We start from the raw sequence: 27,333 nt of genomic DNA, 5'->3' as shown, positions 1-27,333 counted from the left end.
GGTCCATAACTCCAATCAATACCAATATTGTTTTCCATTTATAACTAAACAAGTTGTAAAAGAAAGTATTTGAAATTAATTTTGTACATATATTTGCTCTATTAGTCTATACTCTATAGTGTCATGGTAAGTTCTTATATATATATATATATATATTCTTTGTTAATTTTCCTTTAAAAACTGAAAAAATAAAAGATTTATAAAAAGAGTTGTATGACATTGTAATGAAGACATACATGAACACATTCTTACTTTCTTAATGCTCAAAAAATGACAGCTAGAAATTAGGAAAATAGATGTGGTCAATCCAATCAAAGAGATGCAATGACTGTTAAGATTCTGGTCTCCATTCAATTTTCCTTCATATATATTATTCCATTCAGGAATAAAAAGTGACAGAGAGAGGCTCCAAGGTGGTGGTGGTGGTGTTGGTGGTGACAGGGACAGTTCTTATGCGTGTTGTTTATTTATATATAAGAATCTCTCAGACCTGTACTGAGTACAAATACTTCAACACTCTTTTGTCCGTACCCTTAAAAGAGTCACATGGGTCCTTCAAATTTTCACAGGTTGCTTCTCTTTAACACGTCCCAACTGGTGGTACCAGTTCTTTAAATCAATAAATCCATATCCTCTGAAATTTTGCTATTGTTTTCCTTATGAATATTTAAATTTCAATTCGGTTTCTTTTCTTGCCATTGTTTTGTATTATCAAGGCATTGATATGCAGGTCTTGCTTTCTCTGCAGACTCACTTTGCTCTAGTTCTTAGCCACGATACTCATCTCACTTGAACTAGGACACTTGTAGAATATGGAGCCTGTCATGATTGGTATCTCCTTAGAGTTTCTCAACTTAACATTTGTCATAGCATTTCTGACATGGGTTTTGCAAAATGTTTGGAGACAAAGGAGAGATGGTGATATAAATGAGAAACACGGACCAGTTAGAGGGTCTAGAGTTTTTACAATGATCACTGTTATATCTAATGTCATCATCTCAACTTTGTACCTTGGTTTTGGTTTGTATGAATATTGGAATCATAGGATTATCACGATTAAATCTGTCTTCTTGTTCATGAATTGGGTTTTAGCTACTTTAGTAGCAGTCCTATCAAAAAATAGAATTCTTAGTGGAGACAAAAGGTGGCCATTAATCCTTATCCTCTGGTGGGTCTTTTCCTTCATCATTGATTCAGTTTCTCTCTCCATTTACACTATCAGACATTTGAAATCCATAGATTTTCCAAGTCCTTTGCCAGAACCTAACATAGTTGATTTTGTTTCCTTTCCTTTGGCAATACTTCTTTGTTTCAATGCTTTCCCTACTAGTTGTACTAGGAAACACAGTGACGTAGTAGAGCCTTTACTGCAAAAGGAAAATGAAACTTTCCATGGTGATGATGGTGCATTCACAAATGCTGGAATTTGGAGCCAACTTACTTTCCAATGGTTAAACCCGATTTTTAAAAGAGGTCGAGTTCAAAAGCTTGAATTACCTTATGTTCCTTCAATTCCACAATCAGAAACAGCAGAAAATGCTTCCTTGTTGCTGGAAGAATCGCTCAGAAAACAGAAATTTGAAGCATCGTTATTGCCGAAGGCCATAGCCTATTCCATATGGAAATCCTTGGTCATGAATGCAACTTTTGCAGGTACCACCCTGTACTTATAGTCTTATAATTGTTTTATTTTCTCTTCCACATAATTTATATGCTTTTGTTCTTTTTCTTCCCTATAGGAATTAACACAATTGCATCCTATACGGGTCCCCTCTTAATCACAAACTTTGTGAATTTCCTGTTGGTAAAAGAAGATAATTCAAGCACCCACTATGGTCTGATTCTTGCATTCATTTTCTTCTTTGCAAAGACAATGGAGTCACTAACTCAACGACAATGGTATTTTGTGCTCAGCGAATTGGTATACAACTAAGGGCAGCTCTAATGGTATTAATTTACAAGAAATCTCTATACACTAGGCATGTTGGTTTAAGCAACGGCAAAATTATAAATTTAATCAATGTGGATGCTGAAAGAATTGGAGACTTCTGCTGGTACATTCATGGAGTTTGGCTGCTTCCAGTCCAGGTCATTCTGGCCTTGATCATCCTCTACAGGAATCTAGGTGCTGCCCCCTCCATTGCTGCTCTTTTTGCCACAGTTTTGGTGATGGTATGCAACACGCCTTTGGCCAACATGCAAGAAAGACTTCACTCCAAGATCATGGAAGCTAAGGATTCAAGAATCAAAGTGACTTCAGAGACTTTGAAGAGCATGAGAGTTTTGAAACTGCATTCATGGGAACCCTCATTCTTAAAGAAGCTCCTTCATCTCAGGGAAACTGAGAGAAGCTGGCTGAAAAAATACCTATATTCTTGCTCAGCAGTGGCCTTTCTCTTTGGGCTTCACCAACTTTTGTTTCAGTTGTCACTTTTGGTGTCTGCATTGTATTGAAGACGCCATTAACAACAGGTACAGTCCTCTCAGCCTTGGCCACTTTTCGAATTTTACAAGAACCTATCTACAACCTACCTGAGCTCATTTCAATGATTGCTCAAACAAAGGTCAATTGATCGTATCCAAGATTTCATTGGAGAAGAAGATCAAAAGAAGCTAATACATTATCATGGTTCAAATTCTTTGAATATCGCAATTGAAATTGATATAGGAGAATATGCTTGGGAAACAAGTGATGAAAAATTAAGGAGACCTACAATAAAATTTTGGAGAAGATGAAGATAATGAAAGGTTACAAGGTTGCAGTTTGTGGTCCGGTTGGGTCAGGAAAATCAAGTCTTCTCTCTAGTATACTTGGTGAAATTCCCAGGATTTCTGGGGGAGGAATAACAGTTTATGGAAGGAAGGCCTATGTGCCCCAAACTGCTTGGATTCAAACAGGTTCGATTAGAGATAATGTTCTGTTTGGCAAGGAAATGAACAAGGCATATTATGAGGATGTACTAGAAGCCTGTGCTTTGAATCAGGATATCAAGATTTGGCAAGACAGAGATTTGAGCGTAGTTGGAGAGAGGGGGATGAACTTGAGTGGAGGACAAAAGCAAAGAATCCAACTGGCAAGAGCTGTCTACAGTGATGCCGATGTTTATTTCTTGGACGACCCTTTCAGTGCTGTTGATGCACATACTGGAACCTATTTGTTCAAGGCAAGTTAATTTTTTTCATTGTTTCTTAACTTCTTGTTTTTTATGCATGCACCATTCGTGGATTTCAATTAAATACAGGATGCTTTTTTGCAGAAGTGTCTCATGCAACTATTGTCCCAAAAGACTGTCATCTATGCTACTCATCAAGTGGAATTTTTAGATGATGCCGACCTTGTTCTGGTAAGTCATTGAAATCCTTGTCAGCCCTCTATGAAATTAAGTTCATTGTCCTCTCAAGCTTCTTAACACTTGGTTTTAAATGCATACTTTGATAGGTGATGAAAGCTGGAAAGATAGTTCAGTCAGGAAAGTATGAAGATCTGATAGTAGATCCAAATGGTGAACTTGTTAGACAAATGGCTGCTCATATAAAATCACTAGACCAAGTTAACCCACTCCAAGATGATAATACCTTAACTAGTAGACCCTGTAAGATAAATCAGATAGAAGTTACAGAAGAAAATTTTGAAGCTCCCATCAATAATGGAAAACTTACAGCAAGAACTCAAGAAGAAGAGACAGAAACTGGTCGAGTGAAATGGAGTGTTTACTCGACCTTTGTTACTTCTGCTTATAAAGGAACTCTAGTTCCAGTTATTCTTCTCTGTCAAGTTCTCTTTCAAGGACTACAAATGGGCAGCAATTATTGGATTGCATGGGCAACAGAGGTGGAGGCAAAGTCAATAGAAAGCATATGATAGGGATATTCGTTTTGATGTCTGGTGGGAGCTCAATCTTCATATTCGGAAGGGCAGTTTTGCTAGCTACTATTGCTGTTGAGACTGCTCAGCGTCTCTTCTGTGGAATGATCACATCAGTTTTCCGAGCACCCATTTCATTTTTTGATTCTACACCTTCAAGTCGAATCCTTAGTAGGGTATGTTTTTGTCTATTTCGAAGTTCAAAAGATTTATTTTTGTTTGAAGTTTGTATGAAAACTCCAGAATAACTTCCCCTTTTTTCTTTCACCATTGCAGTCTTCTACAGATCAAAGCACCGTAGACACAGACATTCCCTACAGATTAGCTGGGTTGGCATTTGCACTTATTCAGCTATTAAGTATCATCATCCTAATGTCCCAGGTCGCGTGGCAAGTCTTCCTTCTCTTCCTTGCAGTTCTTGCCATCTCTATGTGGTATCAGGCAAGAACAAATCCTGTTTTAAAATTTTATTTTGTATTTTGACAGCTTCACTAAAGATATAAGCTATATATGTTTCATACAATGGTGCATCACTAAACTGTGGTGTTCATTTCACCTTTCTGTAGGATTATTACATTACCACTGCTAGAGAACTAGCCCGAATGGTTGGAATTCGAAAGGCCCAATCTTGCACACTTTCAGAATCAGTTTCTGGGGCAGCAACTATTCATTGTTTCAATCAGGAAGAGCGCTTTGTGACAAGAATTCTAAGCCTGATTGATGATTATTCTCGCGTAACCTTTCACAATTCTGCCACAATGGAATGGTTGTGTGTTCGGATCAACTTTCTTTTAATCTTGTTTTCTTCCTTGTTCTGATAATCTTGGTGAGCCTGCCTAGTCAGCTTTGACCCCAGTAAGTTTCCCTGCCCTCTTCTTATTAATAAACAAACAGAAAAAGTGTACAATTGGCAACTAATACATCAAACAAAGAAAGACAAACATTTATTTCTACTCGAGATTAAAACCCTTCAATGATAATGTGTGGAAATGTACATATATTAAGTATGCTTCTGCCTACTATTGATACCTGATACCATCCATTCTAAAGTGCCCAACATATCCTGTTCTTATCCTTTTGTCAATGATCAAGTTATCTTTATAGTTCTTTGACTAAATCCATTAAATTTCAATGCTATACTAATGCACTGGTTGAACCATCTCAGGCTTAGCAGGACTGGCAGCTACCTATGGCTTGAACCTAAATGTTCTTCAAGCATGGGTGATATGGAATCTGTGCAATGTTGAGAACAAAATGATATCAGTTGAGAGAATTCTCCAATTTACAAATATACCAAGTGAAGCACCCCTAGTGATTGAAGATCACAGGCCAAAGCCTGAATGGCCAACAGATGGAAGGATAGAGCTTGAAAGACTTCATGTCCAGTATAATCCTGCACTTCCAATGGTTCTAAAAGGGATCACTTGCACCTTCCCGGGAGAGAAGAAAATTGGAGTTGTGGGGAGGACAGGAAGTGGAAAGTCAACATTAATTCAAGCGCTCTTTAGGGTGGTGGAGCCTTCAGGAGGAAGGATTCTGATCGATGGAGTTGATATTTGTAAAATAGGTTTACAGGATTTAAGGTCTAGGTTGGGTATAATACCACAAGACCCAACATTGTTTCAGGGAACTGTGAGAAGTAATCTGGATCCTTTGCAACAGCATTCGGATCAAGAAATTTGGGAGGTTGAACTCAAAACACTTTTTTGAAAGAATCACTGAGGCTTCTCCTCTTTTCTTTTCTTTTTTTTTTTTTTTTTTTTTTTTTGGGTTTCCTTCACTAACTTAGCTTGATATGTCAGGTTATCATCAAGTGTCATCTTGCAGAGATAGTGAAACAGGACCAAAGGCTTCTTGATGCACCAGGTATAGAACTTAGTAAATAAGTTTTAGTAAAGTAACTTATTGTTTCCTTTTCTCACTCTTTCACAAAGCCATTTATCTTTTATTGCTTGGATTTTAATTTTGGAATGTGGGTAATGATGCAGTGGCAGAAGATGGAGAAAATTGGAGTGTTGGACAGAGGCAGCTTGTTTGCCTGGCCAGGGTTCTCCTCAAGAAGAGAAGAATTCTAGTGTTGGATGAGGCTACTGCTTCTATAGATACTGCAACAGATAATTTAATTCAAGAAACAATAAGAGAAGAGACAAAGGGATGCACGGTCATTACTGTAGCTCATCGTATACCAACTGTTATTGACAATGAATTGGTTCTGGTTCTTGATGAAGGTAAATCTAGGAAATCCAGTAAACTTTAAAGTTCATTCCATCTTAAAAATTGATAGAACTCAACTCCTGTGCCCCAAAGATGTAATATTTAGTTTTTCACATTCATTGCCAGATTTACCAAATTCTATTGCAATGGCTAGATAACAATAATTTACCAAACGGTGTCGTTTCCTTTATAAATAAACGGCATCATTTGGATTAGGGCTGCCCAGAGACCCGGCCAACCCGACCCACCCGCCGTTGCCGACCGAACCCAACCCACCGCCGATTGATCCGATTTCTCTAGCGGTCGGCGACGGGTTTGTTCCTTCAAAACCCGAGTTTGGCGGGTTGGAGGTTGGTTTTCCTTCTCCAGAATCCAATCAAATCGATCCGACCAACCCACAACATTTCCGGCAATATTTGGTAGATCCGGTGAGATCTAGACCATTTTCGTCAAGATCTCGGTGAGATTTCGTCGGATCTAGACATGATATTGCCGAAAATGGCCTAGATTAGGCTAGATCTGGAGAAACCTCAAAGACTTTGGCCGGATTTTTGCCGTTTTCATGCGTGCGTTTATTTTTGTCGTTTTCACGCCGGTTTCGCCGTTTTCTGGATTTTCAACCCCGACCGACCCGACCACCGCTCGTTGATGGTCCGATCCGCCCAATCCGATTAGTTCGGGGTCGGCAATGGGTTCATTTTTTTGCCACCCGATTCCGGTGGGTCGGTTCCGGGTTGGGCACAAACCCAACCCAGACCGACCCGTGGACAGCCCTAATTTGGATAAGTGAAAGACCATGCTCTTTATGACTCAAGACATCACTGTTTCTCATTTACTAACACGACGACGTTTTGATTTAATGCTTCAGGCTTGGTCTTCTTCCGTAGCTTTGCTTCAATGTTCTGCAGTTGAAGTCATTGTGATCTTTGTTTCTACTAGTTTCTTCTAGATATTTTCTATAACAAACCAGATATTTATTCCGTAAGATTAGGATAGTTTGTTATAGTTAAATATCACGTGTTCAGTTATAGGATCTATATAAATAGAATTCCATGTAATTTTTCATTTGAGCATCTTGAATACAGTTTCTAGAATTCTCCATTATAGTTTTTTTCTCTCAACTCCCTTTTCTTTCTTTCAATCTTTTCATCTTTCGGTCATGGTATCAAAGCCACTTTCCATGGCTTCCACAGCTTCCACTACTGCTTCCACATCTAGAACTAGCTTACCTTCCACAATTCACACTCCACCATTGCAATCTCCACTACTACTCCTCTCTAACATGTCGAACTTGATGTCAATCAAGTTAGACTACACAAATTTTATACCATGGAGGCATCAACTTGTCACCATTCTTGAAGCTTATTCACTGTTTGATCATATTGATGGCACTGTGCCACAGTCATGTCAATTTCCTCTTGATACTCAAGGTTCTTCCACTGTGAATGTGAATCCTAAGTACTCAACTTGGAAAATCAAAGATAAGGCCTTACTTTCTTTGATCAATTCCACACTGACTCCACAAGTGTTCTCTCTTGTGGTTGGTGTTACAAGCTCTCGAGAGGTTTGGAATACTTTGGAACAAAGATTCACCTCTACTTCAAGAGCTAACATTTTGAATCTGAAGCTTGAGCTACAAAGTCTCAAGAAAGGAAGTGATACTGTGAATGTGTTCTTGCAAAAGATCAAGATTGCAAGAGACAAGCTTCTTGCTATAGGTGTTGTGGTTGATAATGAAGAATTGATTTGTATTGTTCTTCGAGGCTTGTCTAAAGATTTTACTCACTTCTATTCAGCCGTTCGCACTAGGAGTGATCCAATCACATATGTGCAACTCTCCATTATGTTGCAGAGTGAAGAACAGGCTATGGCAGAGAATCTTGAGTCTATTCCTCCATCTTTGGCTACGTTTGCCTCTAATTCTAGACATAATGAAAGTAACACTCAAAATCAAGGGTCTAGTAGAGGTAGAGGCCGCAATGGCTCTAATAGAGGAAGAGGTGGTGGCCGATATAAGAACAACAATGGTGGTTTTTCTCATCAGAATTTTTCTCCACATCAGAACCAATCTAACACTCAATTTGGAAATCAGTCCTATAGAGCTGATTCGGGTCGTCTTGTGTGTCAGATTTGTGGAAAAATAGGACATTCAGCATTGGATTGCTATAACAGAATGGATTTTGCTTATCAAGGCAAAAATCCTCCAATGAAACTTGCAGCTATGGCTAGTGTCTCCAATGCTGCTATCACTGGCAATCAAGATCCATGGTTGGCTGATTTTGGTACTTCTGATCACCTTTCAGCTAACTTGAACAATCTTACCAATCCTTCTTAGTATAAGGGTGCTAAACAAGTCACTATAGGTAATGGTCAAGCCCTTCCAATCAACAATATAGGTAATTTTTCTATTCATACCAAATATCATAAGTTTGTACTCAAAAATGTTCTTCATGTCCCTAGAGTAGCCATGAATCTTTTAATAGTGCACAAGTTTTGTTTACATAATAATTGCTCTTGTCATTTTGATGCTAATGAGCTCAAAATCCAGGATATTTCTACGGGGAGACTCCTCTACAGGGGCTTGAGTGAGAATGGTGTCTATCCTATCTACTCAAAGCTTCAAGCCAAGCCTTCTTCATTCACACATCCTTCATTCAATTCAGCTCCTACAGCTCCACCTTCAGCTTTTAATATCAGTAGGTCTAATAAATGGTTGCTATAGCACCGTAGACTAGGTCATCCTAGTGATAATGTTTTACATTTTGCCATTTCTATTCTTGAACATTCTGATGTTTTCAAGCTCACTTCTGATGTTGTAACACTTTGTAAGCATTGCCTTAGTGGCAAAATACAACAACTTCCTTTTGTTAAGTCTAATATTCAATCTATAGCACCCTTTGCTCTTATTCATAGTGATGTATGGGGTCCTACCCCTATTGTTTTTTAGAATGGTTTCAAATACTATCTTGTTCTTGTTGATGACTATACTAAATTCACTTGGGTTTACTTGCTTAAACTCAAATAAGATGTTTTTAATATCTTTAAGCATTTCAAAACCATTGTTGAATCTCAACTTAATCTGAAAGTTAGGACTTTTAGGTCAGATGGTGGTGGAGAATTTTCCTCTAAAGCCTTTGCTGAGTTTTGTTCCTCTCAAGGCATTATCCATCAGTTTTTTTGTCCTCATACTCCACAGCAAAATGGTGTTGCTGAGAGAAAACATAGACATCTTATTGAGTGCTCACTCACTATGCTATCTCTTTCAAAACTACCTCTCTCATACTGGTCTTATGCAGTTGCCACTGCAACTCATATCATTAATAGGCTTCCTACAACCAATCTGCATAATAGGTCTCCTTGGGAACTTTGGTCAATTCTGTTCTAGACCTAACACACCTTAGGGTCTTTGGTTGTACATGCTTCCTTTTCCTTAAGCCATATAATACTCACAAGTTACAACCCCATACTAAGCCTTGTGTCTTTCTTGGCTACCCTACCTATTCTAAAGGTTACATTTGTTATGAACCTTCTTCTCATAAAATATATCTTTCTAGGCATGTATTGTCTAATGAGAATGAATTCTTGGGTCCTGAGGTCTCTTCTTTATCCATTGGTCTCTCAAATTCAATTGCTACTTCTCAGTTTTCCACTTTTCCTGCTTGGTTGTCGTATCTCACCTCTCCACCACTTGCTCACACATCCTATCCCACTGCTCTTGTCCTTGCACCACTGTTGTCACAATCCTCTGATTCACTGCTGACACAGTCCATTACTCCTGCTCCAGTATCACAATTATCCTCACCTAATGCACAGATATCACCCATTAGCTCTACACCTCCTGTAGAAATGCCACATACCATTCCTCTTTCCACTACTTCCATTATTACTGAGTCTTTGACTACTACATCACAGTCACCAGATATTGTTCCACCAGTTGTCATTCCTACCACTAATACCCAGCCCATGGTTACTAAATCTAAGGTTGGCATTTCCAAACCAAAAGCCTATGTTGCCAAACCTACCTCCATTGACTATACTCTTACTGAGCCTCCTACATACAAGATTGCCGCTCAATTTCCTCAATGGTGTTCTGCCATGGATGAGGAGTTTGAGGCCTTACAAAGGCAGGATACTTGGAGTTTGGTTCCTCCATCACCTTTCAAAATGTTGTTGGCTACTAATGGGTGTTTAAGCTCAAACACAACTGTGATGGTTCTATTAGTAGGTATAAAGCTCGGCTGGTTGCTAAGGGGTTTCATCAGCAATATGGTGTGGATTTTGAGGAAACATTCAATCCTGTCATCAAGCCTCCTACAGTAAGGATTATTCTCTCTTTAGCTGTCCACTTCAATTGGCCTCTGCGGCAGCTTGATGTCAGGAATGCTTTCCTTCATGGTTTGCTTAAAGAGGAGGTTCACATGGTTCAACCTCCAGGGTACATTGATCCCATCCACCCTAACTATGTTTGCGAGCTCCATAAGTCACTCTATGGCCTCAAGCAAGCCCCTCGTGCCTGGTTTGACAGATTCTCTACTTAGTTGCTTCATCTGGGATTTCATGCCTCACTTGCTGATTCCTCTCTTTTCATTTTTAAACAAGGCAAAATTCTGGTTTATCTTCTTGTCTATGTGGATGATATTGTTCTTACTGGCAACACCCCTTCCTTTCTCAATCCTCTCATTAAGCAACTTAGCCACGCTTTTGAGCTTAAGGACCTTGGTGATCTTCACTACTTTTTGGGTCTTCAAATCACACAAACTGCTAAAGGATTGTTTTTGAATCAAGCCAAGTATGCTCATGATCTTCTTGAAAGGCACAATATGCTTATTTCTAAGCCTGTCAGTACTCCTAGTGCTCCTCACATGAGACTTGTGCCTAATGAAGGTTCTTTGCTAGTAGATCCCCATCCTTATCGTAGCTTGGTGGGTTCTTTGCCTTACTTGACATTTACTTGCCCTGATCTCAGTTTTGCTGTGCATCAAGTTTGCCAGTTTATGTCCAAACCCACTGATGTACATCTCATTGCTACTAAGCATATTCTCAGGTATCTCAATGGCACTATGAACTTTGGCATCTTCCTCCAACCTAGTCCTTTTTCTCTTTCAACCTTTTCTGGCTCGGATTGGGCTAGTGATCCCTATGATAGGTGTTCAACCATAGGTTATTTGGTCTATTTGGGGTATAGCCCTATCACCTAGAGTGCCAAGAAGCAACTCACTGTGTCTCGTTCTTCAACTAAATCTGAGTATCGTGCTCTGGCTTCCACCACTGCTAAACTTTGTTGGCTTCGTCAATTGTTGAAGGATTTGGGCATTTTTCTTTCTTCTCCTCCCAAGCTTTGGTGTGATAACATCTCTGCCCTTGCCATAGCTTCTAATTCTGTCTTTCACACCAAAACGAAGCATATTGAAGTTGATTATCACTTCATTCGTGATTGTGTACTTCGCAAGGATCTTCAGGTCAAATTCATCATCACGGCTGATCAACTTGCAGATGTGTTTACTAAAAGTCTTCCTACTGCTTGATTTCAATTCTTGCGCTCCAAAATCATGGTGCCTCTCGCCCCCTTGATTTTGAGGGGGAAGGGGGATGAAAGAGGAAGACATTCATTGCCAGATTTACCAAATTCTATTGCAACGGCTAGATAACGATAACTTACCAAACGGTGTCATTTCCTTTATAAATAAAGGCATCGTTTGGATAAGTGAAAGACCATGCTCTTTATAACTCAAGACATCACTGTTTCTCATTTACTAACACGGCAACGTTTTGATTTAATGCTTCAAGCTTGGTCTTCTTCTGTGCATTGTGATCTTTGTTTCTACTAGTTTCTTCTAGTAGTTTCTTCTAGATATTTTCTGTAACAAACCAGATATTTATTCCGTAAGATTAGGATAGTTTGTTATGGTTAAATATCACGTGTTCAGTTATAGGAGCTATATACATAGAGTTCCATGTAATTTTTCATTTGAGCATCTTGAATACAGTTTCTAGAATTCTCCATTACAGTTTTTTTCTCTCAACTTCCTTTTCTTTCTTTCAAGCTTTTCATCTTTTGTTCACAAGTAGATGACACACACACACACACAAATGCTTACAAGAACAGAAACTAGTACCACTATTTATTTAATTTCACTAACTATAAAAGATTCAGACGAATTAAAATCCAAAAAACATAAATTAGCACTATAGAATTACTTAATATTAGATTTAACTGTGAACAATTTCAGCTTATTAGTGCTGATATTTTGCTTAATACAGGCAATGTTGTAGAGTATAACTCCCCAGCTCAGTTACTCAAGGATAAGTCATCTTCATTCTCAAAGTTGGTGGCTGAATTCTTGAGGAGATCATCCAAGAGTAACTGCCATAGGGATATTTCTTGAATGAAGGCCAAGATTATGATGCAAACCGATAATAGCAGCCCCCTTGAAAGTCAGACAGTGAATCATTCAAGTTCCAAGCGCTTGGGAACCATCTTACATACCAAACACCCTGAACAGCCAAAATGAGACTTCCAGCAAACAGCTCTGACAATTGACACGTTCAAGATTCATGAAAGCAAAACCATTATTCCGAATAAATTGTAGATCATCAATGACACCATTGATATAGTTTCTAACAGCATTGTTGCCAGAGAATTATACTGTGGCAACACCATCAAGTAATGAAATATTTTAACCAAAGAGTTACAATTAATGCAATTGCAAATTTGATAAAACCTATAACTGCAATGAACTTTTTCTCTCATGAAATTTGGTGTACTACTATTTGGATTGGAGAAGCTAATCTTTTCTTGTTTACAAGAAATTAATTGGCATGGTTAAAATCTATGGACTACCAAATACTTCCTTTGTAATGTGGTATAGCAATGTGAGCTAAAGCAAGAAAATTGTTGGTAAATTACCTCTGTTTCAGTTGAGAGATAGGAAAAAGGATATTACGACACTTCCACTACAAATGTATTAATGTGTCAACGTTGTGATCAAAGAGATCCATTCCCAAAGAAAAAAATTCTCAAAATCCATGCTCAAAAGCTTTAAATAATTAATGATCCAAGCCTCAGAAAAGATAAAATCATTGTAGCCAAAGTTATCAACGGAAATTCTTTTATTTAACTTTATAAGTCCTAACATGAAAGAAAGTCAAGGAATCAGAATTCGAGATCCTTAAATATTGGTGAAAAATAGGGCTGAAGTTATGAACACAAAGCATGAACACTATAATTGCACTGTACTCAGTGCAGCAAAAAACAATTCTGGTAGTAGATGAGTAAGGTACTATGCTACCTATACAATGCTACCCGCCTCTGGCATGTTAGCCAATCTTAATTCTTAATCAAAGGATCCATAGTATTCAGGCAAGTAAATCAGCCAACTTGACAATTTCAAACTCAATTTTGAGGCAATTTCAGATAGAGGTTTTTCCCATATGTGTTTCTTCTTTTCTTTTCTTTTTTTCCTGAAGTAATTGTAGGTCGAGCTTTTGCATTGATGCCACAAAACTGGTTCAGGACTGAAATCATAATGCTTTGTATATTTGGAAACTTATCTGAGCAAATTTTTATTGTTAAAAATTCTGTGATCTGCACATTTTCACATTGTAGAAGCTATGTAAATGATACGCAATCTGTGTTAATTAAACAACGACTTTTATGAGGATGTACTGGAAGCCTGCGCTTTGAACTAAGATATCAAGATTTAGCTAGGCAGAGATTAGAGTGTCGTTCGAGAGGGGGCTTAGAACAAAGGCCTATAGTAATGTCAATGCATATTTCCAGTACAAGCCTTTCACTGCTATTGATGAGTATACTCAAATCATTTGTCAAGAAGTATTCTTCCTGATTGAAACAGTGACTGCACTAGTGATATGAGTCTTACGAACTCCATCCATTTGAGCTAGTTCTCTGGCAGCGGTAATGCTATAAGCCTGCAGAAAAGTTGAAATAAGCACAAACTACATATAAAAGAAAATGATGCATGAAGCATACATGCTTATGAATTATCATTATGGTGAGATAATACATATAAAATTTTATTCATTGAGTATCATAAGTAGTGTGATGCTATATATATAGGTATAATCATTGAGAAGCAGTTAAAAAGCATATCAATATTTAAATTTGTCCTTGCCTGATACCACATGGAGATTGCAAGAATGCCAATGAAGAGAAGAGGACATGCCACGCAAAGGATCTATATTACTAGAGAGAGACTTGATTTTGCTGTGAAAGATGATCAGGGCCAGGAAGCAACAAAACTCCATGGATTTATCAGCACAAGTCTCCAATACTTTCAGAATCCATACTGGTGAATCTAATGATTTCACTGTTGTTTAAACAAGAACATATAGTTAATGGATAGAGAATTTTTGTAAATTAATACCATAAGAGCTGCGCGTATACCAATGCGATGCACCATAATACCAATTTCTTTGAGTTAGTAAATCCACTGTCTCAAAATTCCAGAATTGGTGAATGCACACTCATCACCAATGAACTTGTAGTTACCTCTTGCAGTAAAGGTTGTACTAGGTCATTGTGTTTATTAGTACAACTGGTAGTTAAAGCATTGAAACAACCATAGCCAAAGGAAATGAAGGAAAATCAAATATGTTAGGCTCTCATAAAGAATTCTCAAATCTATGTACTTCAAATGCGAGATTAATGTAAATGGAGAGAGAAACTGAATCAAAGATACAGTGAAACAAGATTAATGGCCACCTTTTGATTTCTTTGGAGTTCTGTAAGGTAGGAATCGCCAGTTCAGTCACTCAAGAATTCTACATTCTCAAATTTGGTGGATGGATTCTTGAGGAGATCATCCAATTTCAAATGCGAGATTAATGTAAATGGAGAGAGAAACTGAATCAAAGATACAGTGAAACAAGATTAATGGCCACCTTTTGATTTCTTTGGAGTTCTGTAAGGTAGGAATCGCCAGTTCAGTCACTCAAGAATTCTACATTCTCAAATTTGGTGGATGGATTCTTGAGGAGATCATCCAAAAGTCACTGTGCTAAGGTTGTAAGATATGAAATTTCTTGACTTGTGATATGTTAACCGCTTTTTTATTTTAGTGAAGACATGTTGACCAATCTTAATCTGAACTAATGGCCTATTTGGATGGAGGGGGGAAGGAGGGGGAGTAGAGTAGTGTTAGCTAAAAATAAACTAATTTTGTGCTAAATCTAGTCTACTCTACTCTACTCTACTCCTCTTCCCTCCTCCTCAATCCAAACGGACCATAAAGGATTCATGGCATTGAGGCATTAAATTCAGCAAGTTGATAATCTCAAATTCAAGTTAGGAGCAATCTATAATGCTTAGCCAGAGATGAGGTAGTAACAGGTTAGGAAAACTAAAAGGGGTTCTCAGCTAAAAAATTTTCTCTTGTGTGTGTGTTTTCAAATTTCAAATCCTGATGAATTGGTTGGAGTTCTCCTTGCATTGATACCAAAAAATTTATTTCAGGGTTAAACTCAAAATTCTTTGTATATTTGGAGATATATCTGGTCAAATTCTAATTGTGAAAAATTATGTGATTTTCACTTTTTTTTCTTTTTTTTTTTACATTGCAAAAGTTTAATCTCTGCCAATTCTGGAAAAAAATATATTTATTTTTCATTGACAACAAAACATGGTTTTGAACAGTAAGTACTGATTTTAAATTTTATTTAAAAATGCTTTATGCACAAACTATTCAGTCACAGAAACTATTGACTGCAAAAGATTCTCAAACTTTTGCCTGCTATTAGAGAACAAAAATAACCAAGTCTGAGTTGTGTTCAAAATTCTCTTCTTCTGTTTTGAACTTTTTCTTTTTCTCTCTTTTTTAACCTGCACCACACGCAACACAGAGAGAAAAAGGGGGGGTGGAGGAGAACAAGAAAGATGATGTCCAGTTTGTAAATATTGACCTTATTACTCCATGGTTGAGCTCATGCATCAACATGATGGAACCCTGTTGAACGTAATTATCTCATGCCTCATCTAAAAAAAGTAGCATCTCTTTTTCTCCAAATCAAATATTTAAGCAGACAGCCACCATTTTCAAAATTCAAATATCTAGCAATCTTCAATTCACAACATTTGATTCAGTTTGGAATCTTTGGATCCGAGAAGAACTTGTTGATGGATGGCATGATCTGCGGGGATCTATTGCATACGAACTTCCTGACAGCATATTATGAATATTTCTTACCCTCTTCAAAGTTGTCAAGCACTCCTGCAGTTCTGTGCTCTTTGGTAAACCTGATAGCGTATTCAAATTTGGATATGTTAAACTATTGTGGAGACTTTTTTCCTTTTTCTTTCCTATGGGAATTTTTTTTGTGCTGTCCAACTTATCTTCCAAGATGAATCCCTGCAGATGCAGTGTTGTATCTTCAAAGAACTATAAGACCCTTGACAAGAGTCTTGTAACTCAGTGTCGTTGCTTGGTCTCCTTTATAAGGAGAACTAGGGTTCAAATTCCACCTTACCCACTTGTTGTGACAATTAAAAAATAAAAAAAAAATAACTATAAGACACTTCTACGGGGGCATCTAATCAAATACAAGTAATTCACAAGGACTTGAGTATTAAGACAGAACCTTATTTTTGGTTTAAATATCAGCAAAGATCTTATAACATGATTGATTAGCATGGACAGAAACAGAGGACTTGAATAACTATAACACTATAAGATGCTGTGCTGGAGTGAGGCTTTCCAATCAATTACCAAAATTCACACGACTCACATACTCAGATTGGCAGTTCACTTTAAGCTTAAATAGCAGAAAAAATCATAATAGACTTGGAATCAAGGTAGCATAAAATAGATTACCTCACTTCAAGGTTGGCACAGATGTTCCTTACAAGCTGCATGCCACAAATGCCAACAGCTACACCAACTGCTGCGAAAAGTGGGTATAGCTATAAAATGGGAAAAAAATTGAGAGAAGCTTATACTGTAAAACCCGGTCTTGACTGGTAGTGAAAAAACTTAGCACATTGACCAATGGACAATCTTATAGCATAAGAAGTTTAATCGGCCTAACCATCTTACTATAAGACTTAATACTCCTCGAACTGAAACCTAGGACTAGGTCCTAGGAAGCTAGAAATTTGTTTCAAACACAGTATATATCCCCAAGACTATGGCAAGATAGGATAAAATTTCTTGCAGAAGTACCTCATCTCGCACAAAGATTACAATAGGAAAAACTGAGGATGATAGCATATTGCTTTCAAAGCCTGACTGATTGTGCACATTGGATACATATGTATGTTGTCTAGTGAGTCAGTGACGTTGCTAAATATGCAATGTGATATATAAGATCATATCTAAAATATTGGTGACAAGGCTGAGACCCCTCCTCCACAAGCCCATATCCCCCGCCAGTTAACATTTATACCGGATAGGTGGGTAGTAGAAAATCAAGTTATCGTCTAAGAGATGCTACTTAGTTTCAAAACAAGGAAAGTTAAATCCAACATGATGGCTATAAAGCTAGTTCTTCAAAAAGCGTATGATAGAGTCAATTGGAGACTCTTAAAAGCTGCCCTTGCACAGTATGGTTTCAGTTACATATTTATTAGTTGGATCCTTGTGTATCCTTAGTGTCTTTTGAGGTCCTAGTGAATGGAAGGAAATCCAAATAGTTCAAGGTCCTAGTGTCTTTTGAGGTCCTAGTGAATGGAAGGTCCTAGTGTCTTTTGAGGTTCTAGTGATATTCCACCGTAGAATTCTGCTATGGTACTGTCCTGCGGTAACGTTGTTGCAATGTTCTGCCATAGAATTCCACCACACTGTTGTGATATTCTGCCATAGGATTCTGATATGGACTGCTATGACGTTTTGGATACTTTCCTGAGAGTATAGCTTGGAAGGTTTAAGAACGTTTGCATATCTTACTTTGGTAAGGACTTGGAAACATGTTTGCGATGGAGAAATATCTCATTCTCCCCATCTTGATCCCAACTCCCCAGTAGAGTCGCCATTTTAATGTAGGGGCCTTTTTTGTGTTGTGCGTTGGGCTGGGTTGCCTCCCGCGGTAGTAGGCCCAAGTTTTTTCTGAGTAAAGGAGTCAGGACCGGCCCAATTGGAACACACCTTGGTTCGGCTTGTGCACAAACGTTGAGTCCAAGTATGAGGGAAGACACAGCAAAGTAGGCTTATCCTCTGCTTCTGCCGCAAAAGGCTTTTCTCCAGTTTCTGCTGCAGGATTGACCTTTCTGCTGTGCAGCAATACTTTCTGCTATGTAATGAAGTTATCTGGTGTGCGATAAAGCTTTCTGTTTTGCAGTAAAGCTTCCTGCCGTAAAGCCTTCTGCTGTGCAATAGAACTGTCTGCTGTACATTAAAGCTTCCTACTGTGCTTTAAAGTTTTTTGTCATGTGAATGACTACTCCTCATTTTTACTGCAGGAATACTTTTCTACTTCCTGCACATAAAAAAAATCTTGGCATGGCTTGTGCGCAAACCACACCATGTCTGCTAAAGTCTGTTTATAAGCTCACAGCAGGCAGAGTCATTGTTAAGAGGTTATGGCAGGCAGATATAATATGGAAAACGTAAAGAAAATGCAGTCACTATTTCTGCCGCAATAAATAGAGTAAATGGCTTAAAAGGCCTCACGTTCAAAGAATAAAACTTAAATAAAGAGTAGAACGGGGTTAGTAAAATCAAAGTAATGGGTCTGCCACACCAAGTATTACCGCGGGACTCTAACCAGGGAAGGAAAAACTGTTCCCTCAACGCAAGTAACTTCAAAGGAGAAATTAATTGCTTTGAGAGGCCAGCCCCAAATGGTATGTGCCCGGGTATGAGTCATATTTTCCTCCAATAAAGAGCAAGGTTATTGAGGGAGAGAGGGGGTTAACCCATTTGGATGCATGCCTGCCATAAAACACTCTGTTTTTCCTTCTTTCTTTTGTTCTCTGTTTTTCTTATCTTTTCTCTCTGTTTTCTCTCTTAGAATTCTTGCCTTTCTTTTCTTTTTTGCTTTCTTTCTTTCTTTTCTTTGTTTTCTCCTCTTTGTTTTTTCTTCGAATTCCCTCCTTCCTTTTTCCTGTACACAACTACGGGTCTTTTATATAGAGCCTGTCGTGACCGGTTTTATTGTTCTAGCCCCTTAATGGCCCTTGTCTGGTATGGGAGCCTTTTGCTGACCACTTACCGAATCAATGGTTCTGACTACCACTATTGACCTGTGGCTTTCAGACAATGAAGGTTCATTTTCTACTCGTCCAGTGTGTACCCTCTCCCTCTCGGTCTCTCATGGCATGCACCCAGTGGTTCTTGCCCAGTCTTGCCTCTTTTGGGTGGCATGTCATCCCAGCAGGACTATGCCCACCAAAAGAGCCTGGGCAAGAAGCACAAGAATGGGTTTCCACTTCTCTCCCCACCGCCAAACCGTGCCCTCTCCCATGACCTCACCCTTTCCCATAGTGGCTGGGTATAGGCTGGTGATGCCTGGGTCGTACGCATGCTTTACCTTCTTGATGTTTCATACGTTTGTCGAGGTCTGAGAATAGGTGTGCATATCCTGCCGTGCGCGTTTTGGCTTTTTCTGGGTTGCATCTCCAACGTTTATGACTTGTCCCTTTCTTTGAAGGGTTGGGCCTTGTTGGATCATTGGGCCTCCCTTTAGTTTGGGTGTTTGCTTCGTGGCTTGGCATCTCCTACCATACCAGATTGTTATGCTTGCTGCTTATCTCAATCCTGCCGGACCCTTTTGGGCTTGCCATGTGTTTTTCTTCTTAGTTTTCACGCCTATCTTTTTTATACAAAAGGATTTGGGCCTTGCTTCTCACTAGGCTTTCTTCTTTATAGGCATTTGGGTACAAATTTGTAAAAAATGGGCATCAACACATAATATATTTTGTAGTTGGATATTATATATAGTAAGATTAGTATGAAAACATAATGCAATAAAAAGTTATCTTTTATAGTGTGAGAACTATTATACAACCTTATAACCATGTATACTATAAATATGTATGCAAATCAACTCTTATAGGTGTATTTTCCTCCAAAACATAGATCAACATCTCTTTCTTTCTCATAATCATTAAATTATATATCATAAAGTAGAAAAATAAAATAAAATCAAATGAAAAGACAATTTTTTTTTTCATCACATGAACATATGAACAAATCCCACAATATATAACTCTTCAAATTCATAAAACACATGATTACTTAGATTATATAGTAAAATAAGACCAACTTATCCATCATGACATTGCAATATCGTCTAGATGTAATTATATAAAAATAACATTTTGTTGATCTTGTCTTATAAACCAAAAGTATCATCTATATTGCTAATATTATCTTTAAAAAGTAACATATGACAGAGAATTCTTAATTTAAGCAACAGAATATATATATATATATATATAAATCATTTAACATGAACGTCTATCAGAAGATAGAATCTATAACTTTAATACGAAAATTTGGCTAAACGATTGAATAGAATAGTACCTTCAACTTAGTGAGATTAAAATATAGTTTATCTTCGACATATTATTATTCATCTATTTTAAAAAATTAAACATATAATATTTTACTTAAATTCAATTAATAAAATTGTCCTCATAAAGTGGAGGAATGTTAGGGCACATTCATTCTCACTCGCAAAGCATCAAAGGGAAAATGGAATACAAAACAAATGTCAATTTAGAAACACTAAATTTTAAATTAAAAAAAAAATTAATGAAGATATCAAACCAAATATAGCAAAAAGAAACTAACAATGCATATTTATTAATGAAAAAAAATCATCATCAAACTTTGGTTAAAAAATTAAATCAATAATCAACAATTAAATACAATACTACATTTAAATTTAAAACTAATCAAACTCTAATCATGGAAAACATATTTAATTGTTTTTTAAGTTATTATTCTTTATGATTTGTGACCTGTATTTTGTAGCATTAAAATGAAGTCTTTATGAATTTGTATTTTGCAACATAAAATTGAAGTCTTCATCACTTTTCTAATGTCACACACTTAGAATTCTCATATGTAATCGTGGAGGTTGCAATTAAAGGCTCATTCACATGCTTAATTAATGCCTTTTTCTTTTTTTTTTTTGGGAGAAGGAGCTTAATGCTTGACGTAAAAGATTTACTTGTGCGAGCTATTCCTTATTGAAGATTCAACAATAATAATACAAATTTGATGACTAACGAATAAAAAGGGTTTTCTCAAAAAAAAAAAAAAATACTGAATAAAAAGGGTTAATTAATAAAATATCACTCTAAACTAAGGAAAACTTGCACTCCACATCCCAAATTATGAAAAATTCAGATTGGTAATCTTTTTTATTTTTTAATTTTTTATTATTATTATTTTTATAGAAGTTCAGTGCATATTATTAAAAGAAGTTGTTCAAATCAGCTTGTAGCACAGAAATAATGTCTGGTAGTATATCCTCCATCCAAACTGATAAGGGTGGAAAAGAATTGCTTTTTTTTTTTTTTTTTTTTTTCAAATGAATGAACAACCTTATTACAATGCCTACATATATGGGATAAATTGAAAGCTGAAAAGTGCGAATTAAGGAAGTGAATATCTTTTGCTACCACTTCAAGTGCTCGTCTTGTTGTCAAAGTTTCCACCTCAATGACCGTGGGCGGCAAAGGTATTAGTTGTGACAAAGAAGCCATGACTAAACCTTCATTATTCCGAATGATAACACCCATACCTACATTGTTATCTTTATCAAAGGTAGCTCCATCGAAATTTATTTTGTAACAGGGAGATTCAGGAGTTGTCCATGAAGGTACTTATCAAGTCGGGTGTACAGGTGCAATCGTGGGGAGGGTTGAAAATTCCGGTATTCATTCTTTCGCTTGTTTCAACAATTGGCCAAGGGTGATAGTTTGTTTACCCAACTAGAGATTAAATCATGGACAAAATTGCTTTTTGCCCCTTTCAAAAAAAAAATCCAACATTTTGCCCTTTTTCTCAAATTAATTAGGGAAATACCCCTCTTTTGAAAATCGAGTTTCTGAAAATCGATTTAGGCCCTATAGCGGCATTTTTAAGGACCCTATAGTGACGTTTTAAGGACCTATAGTGACGTTTTGTAACTCGATTTTCATAAAGTCGAGTTATAGGTAAAAAAAAGAAAAAAAAAATTGCATGTAACTCGACTTTATGAAAATCGAGTTACAAAACATCACTATAGGTCCTTAAAACGTCACTATATGGTCCTTAAAAACGCCGCTATAGGGCCTAAATCGATTTTCAGAAACTCGATTTTCAAAAGAGGGGCATTTCCCTAATTAGTTTGAGAAAAATGGCAAAATGCTGGGTTTTTTCTTTGAAAGGGGCAAAAAGCAATTTTCTCCATTAAATCATATTGTACTTTGCTTAAGAGTGCTGTGGTTTCATATTGGAATTGTATTCCAAAAAATGCCAATTTTGGGAAAAGGAAAAGAGCATGAACCATGTCCTCTTGGTGATTATAGAATAGCCTTGTGAGAACTGATATTCTATTCATAAAAAAAATTTCAAATTAAATCATACACCCAATTGATGGTTAACAAGTTGCATGACGCATGAGACTTTGAAACTAATTTACTATTGTATTCAGTGGCGGAGTTTGGATTTGAGTTGAGGGGAGACAAAACTTGTATAAGATATATGCACTTTATGCACATCATGTAAATATATAATATTGGAAACACTAAAACATATGTGGAAGGCATGCTAGTGGAGGACTTGTGGTTACTTATTAGTTTATTTAGGTGGAGTTATGCTCTGTTTCAAGACTAAAGAAACAGAGTGGGATTTTATTTGGCTAAATTATCATTAAGTGTGAGTGAGTAGAGCTATTGGTTAGATAAAATTCCTCATAAGAAAAGGAAGATAGTCCAAATAGATGTATTACTTTGATCTAGATTGCTATTTCTATCAAAAGAAAAAAATAGATTGGAGTTTTTAATAAGTATTAGCGATAAACTAAGGGGTTTTTTTTTTTTTTTGGGCTGGCCAAGGGGGGCAGCTGCCCCTCAACCCCCCTAGCTCCGCCCCTGGTTGTACTCCCTCTAGCAATTTTAAAGACTAATATAACTTTTCCAATGGCCTTATAACTCAAATGACACATCTAGGATTTAAATTCCCCCACCTCTAATTATAGAATTATAAAAAAAAATAAACAATGAAATTAAAAACCCTAATATAACCCTATAAATTTTCCTCATGAACTAAAATACCCTATCCATTGTCTTCTGTAACTCATCTAATTTCCCTAAAATCTCCCTAACTCTCTTAACCCACAAGATCCATCTTACTGTGCTTGACCCGACCCACACTGGCAAGACCCATTGCAAAGAGCACCAGATCGAGCGAAGTCATACTTGGTAAGTTTTGTGACACTTCAACCAGGGGTGTAGCTAGAAAATTTTACTTGGGGTGGCCGAATTGTAGTATTGATATATTAACCATAGTTCATATTGAATACAAAATTATTAACTTTGATATATTGTTATATTCTTAAATATTAATGAACATACAAAAATTATATAGTTTATTATAGACAAATACCAAAAAAAAAAAAAATCCAATAAAAGAACACTTCATATCAAAATTATGCCCAACAATCTTTAATGGAATAAAGATAGCAATACAAAAATGTGAACAAAAAAATCTTAAATACCCTTATGCATATCAACACACACATAGTGGTAGAAGAAAGAAACAAAAATAATACTATAATGGTAAAATAACATTGATGATTGATAAAAGAGGGAGAAAAGAAAATGCATTTGCATATTCACTTTTTTAAAGAGTCAAGAAGATGATGTTACACCAGGAGAAAAAATGGATTAATAATTTTGGTTGAGATAGGAGTTTTTGTGTTGAGAAGACAGAAAATGGGGCAATGGGCTGGCACTAGCAGCTACAACAAAGCTCCGTACGTAACCAAAGATGAAAAAAAATTGAAATTATGCTGGGAAATGGGTTGTCAATGATGCTAGAGAGTGAGTTATTATCCATTGGATTAATTATAAATTTTTTGGAAAATTGAAAAGATCAACTATTAGTCATTATCTTTTAGACTAACTAGAAATCTTAGAAATAATTGGGGGGGCCGATTCTAAGTTTTTTTGGAGGAATATATCCTATTACTAGTATAGTTAGTAGGAGAAAAAAAAAATTGGGGGGCCCATGAGCAATGTCGCTACGCCCTTAACTACAACGTCATTGTTTGTTGTACAAAGCCTTTCATCATTGTGGTTCGGACGCTGACCCAAAACAAAACAAAAAATAAAAAAGAATGAAATTTTGGATTCTACTTGTTGAATTTCTAATAAATCCAATCATGCGAAGTTCCAAGCTCCTTCAATCAAAATTTAAAATAACTCTTTTAAGTTTTGAGTTGTAAATATAAATAAACAAAAAAAATAATCTCCAGTGAAAGCCAGACTTTCAATTCCTTGCAAATATTGTGTGGCCGGAGAGTTTGGCACTAAAAGCCAGACTCTTAGTTCCATGCAAAAGGTAGCTTATTGGCAATTTGGCACCTAATGAAGTTCCATAGACGTTTTGCAATCTAAGAATAGGAATAAAAGAATTTTGTGGGTTTTGATGCCTGTAGGGGCCTTTATTGTGTTGTGCGTTGGGCTGGGCTGCCTCCTGCGGTAATGGGCCCAAATTTTTCTGAGTAAGGGAGTTGAGACTGGTCCAACTGTAACTCAACTTGGGCCGGCTTGTGCACAAACTATACCTCGCCTGCCAGGTGCGTGCTTACGAGAGACAGAGCTGTTTCAGATGAGTTATGACAGGCAAATATAATAATAGCAACAAAACAGAGTACTCTGACTATTTAAAGGAAAATGACCAAGTAATACCTACTTATGAAACATAATTACAGTCATAACAATGTCTTTTACGAAGAAAGTAAAGGAGAAAGAAGATAATATGAATTAATCAAGAATGAGTATAAAAATCAAGTTTAAGTTCAGTCCGCAGAAGCAAAACCAAAAAGGAGAGAACGCCTCCTCTCAATACAAATAATCTCCCAAGAAAGATCCTGCCGTGGGGATTAATGGCTTTGAGGGAACCGGTCCTAAATGGTTAATGCCTAAAAAAGAATCCTCCTTATGTTGTGGAAGAGAGCAAGATTTAAAGGGGGAGAGAGGGAAATCGACCTACTGGTGCATGCCCATTATATTATATTTCTTTGTTTTCTGTTTTCTCTCTTATCTTTTTTTCTTTCCCTTGTTTTCCTTTTGTTTTCATTTTACTTCGTAATACCTCTGTTTTTTGATCCCTCTACAAGGCAAGGCAAGGGTCCTTTTATAGGGCCTGCCGTGACCGGATTTTACCACTTTACCCCTTAACAGCCTTTGTCTGGTCTAGACGTACTTGTTAACCACCAAAGAGTTCGTCTGTGTACCACTTACCCTTGCCAGACAAAGGCAGGTTTATGTCGTTTGTTAGTCCACCATGACACCCTTTCCTGCCACGGCGTAAATGCTTTCTTTCTCTCTCCCTCATGGCATGCACCCAACGGTTCCCTCCTCAACCTTGCCTCTTTTAGGCAGTCTATCATCCCAGCAAGACATACCTCTCAAAAGGGTTTGGGCAGGAACTACAAAATAGGTCTTTTCCCCTCTCCCCACCACTAAACCATATCTCCTTTACCTCTTACCTCTGACCCATGGCCCCACCATGTCCCATATTGGCTGGGTACAGGCTAGTGGTGCCTGAGCCTTGCGCGTGCTTCCTTTTCATGTATGTCCAAAATCTGCCTGCTGCTCATGCGTTTACCGCAGTCTGGAGCTTTGTTTACTTAGTCTACCGCACCTATTCGTTCTTTTATGTGGGCCGTTTTATGATTCACTATTCCCTTTAAGGGCTGGGCTTCATTTGATACTGGGTTTTACATTTCTCTTAGCCCATTTCTTGATTGCCATCATGTCCTGAGATACTATTCTGTCATTCTTGCTGTAATGACTTGGTCCTGCTGGTCCTCTTTTAGACCTGCCATTTACTTTCTTCCCCAAATGGCTTTGCATGGCCATGGGCTTTCTTACTTAAGGGCTTCTGTGTCCCCTTGGGCATCCTCAGGCCATTTACTTGTTTTGGGCATCCATGGCCCATTTACTTGTTTTGGGTTTCCTCGACCCTTTTCCTAACTTTGTGTTCTCATGGGCTTATACTTACTTCATTGGGCTTTCCCGACCCAATTACTTCATACTCATCCTTGGAGTTTGTGGGCCTGCCAACAATCTCCTACTCTCTTTGCTTACATTACTTTAAATCTGCCGCGGCCCATTCTTATTTTTTCACATCATACACTGCCCATGGGTTTGTTATTCTCTCTTTCCAGGCCTTTTGAGCCCACTTGCTTCCTCAAGGCCCATTTATTTATTTTATGGACCTGTGACTCATTATTTCTACCGCTTGGGCTTAATGGATTTATTCTATGCTTGCCACTTCTATTTGCTGCCTGCATTGCTAGGTTGGGCTTCCTTCCTTCTATTTGCGTTTTACAAAAATAACCCTCAACATTTAGCCCCCTGAACATATGGAGCGTTCTTGCGGTGCATATGTGAATAAAAGGCCTTCTTGTCTTTTTCACTCTACTTCTTTCTTTTCCTTCGCGAGCTTTTTTAAACTATGGACTCCTTCTAATATATATATATATATATATATGTATTTTCCTGCCATGAACAGTAGTGACTCTTCGAATTTCTCAAAATGGCAATTGCTTTAAGACATAACCGCCGCCTCATTAATTTCATTCTTTTCTCGATGGCTGACCAGTCACCTCCCTTCATGCCGGCATTAATAACCTAGGTATTTAAGAAGAGAGTCCCTTTCCAATCCAGACATAAACTTCTTCTTTTTCCAAAATATCCTATCTGTTTCTCTTCCTCCATCGTTTTCTTCTTTTCGAACACCCATTCCCATTTTACTTTGATCAAGTTCTCATGCTATGGCACCGGTGAAAACTCAAGCCTCTTTCCACCGTAAAGGGAAAGGGGTCGTTTCCGATCCTTCTGTCAAACAAGAGATAAAAAAAGAGGCCTTGCACTTCGATTCGGACCACTCTGATGAGGAAGAGGCACACCATGACCCAAATAGTGAGCGCGCCCCTCTAATTGATCATTGGTATAATATCAGTCCTCACTTCCCCAAGATTCTCGGTAACTACATGTCGTCGCCGCCGGGCTGTGTGTGGCTCGCTTTTTACCGACGAAACCCTGATTTTTCTTGGGCCCCGGTGTCTTCCTCCATCTC

The 27,333-nt window shown here is 37.5% G+C and overlaps 1 protein-coding gene and 1 pseudogene across 1 annotated transcript; one reads left to right on the top strand and one right to left on the bottom strand.

The window, feature by feature from the left end:
- The first annotated feature begins 439 nt into the window (after positions 1–439).
- On the top strand, positions 440–12,807 carry LOC111985466 (putative ABC transporter C family member 15). The gene is given in 16 exon segments (XM_065766250.1): positions 440–1,653; positions 1,740–1,904; positions 1,907–2,395; positions 2,398–2,563; positions 2,565–2,713; positions 2,716–3,164; positions 3,258–3,344; positions 3,440–3,833; positions 3,836–4,041; positions 4,142–4,306; positions 4,432–4,651; positions 4,654–4,704; positions 5,031–5,551; positions 5,668–5,731; positions 5,854–6,093; positions 12,341–12,807. Coding segments are annotated over 16 exon segments (4,332 nt in total). The 5' UTR covers positions 440–812; the 3' UTR covers positions 12,466–12,807.
- A 2,963-nt stretch (positions 12,808–15,770) lies between these two features.
- On the bottom strand, positions 15,771–25,821 carry LOC112007693 (uncharacterized; annotated as a pseudogene).
- Positions 25,822–27,333: the final 1,512 nt, after the last annotated feature.

Source organism: Quercus suber, unplaced genomic scaffold (genome assembly GCF_002906115.3).
Source record: "Quercus suber isolate HL8 unplaced genomic scaffold, Cork oak 2.0 scaffold_695, whole genome shotgun sequence".
NCBI lineage: Eukaryota > Viridiplantae > Streptophyta > Magnoliopsida > Fagales > Fagaceae > Quercus > Quercus suber.
Note: the sequence above shows the minus strand (reverse complement) of the source record. Positions and strands in the feature narration are given on the sequence as shown.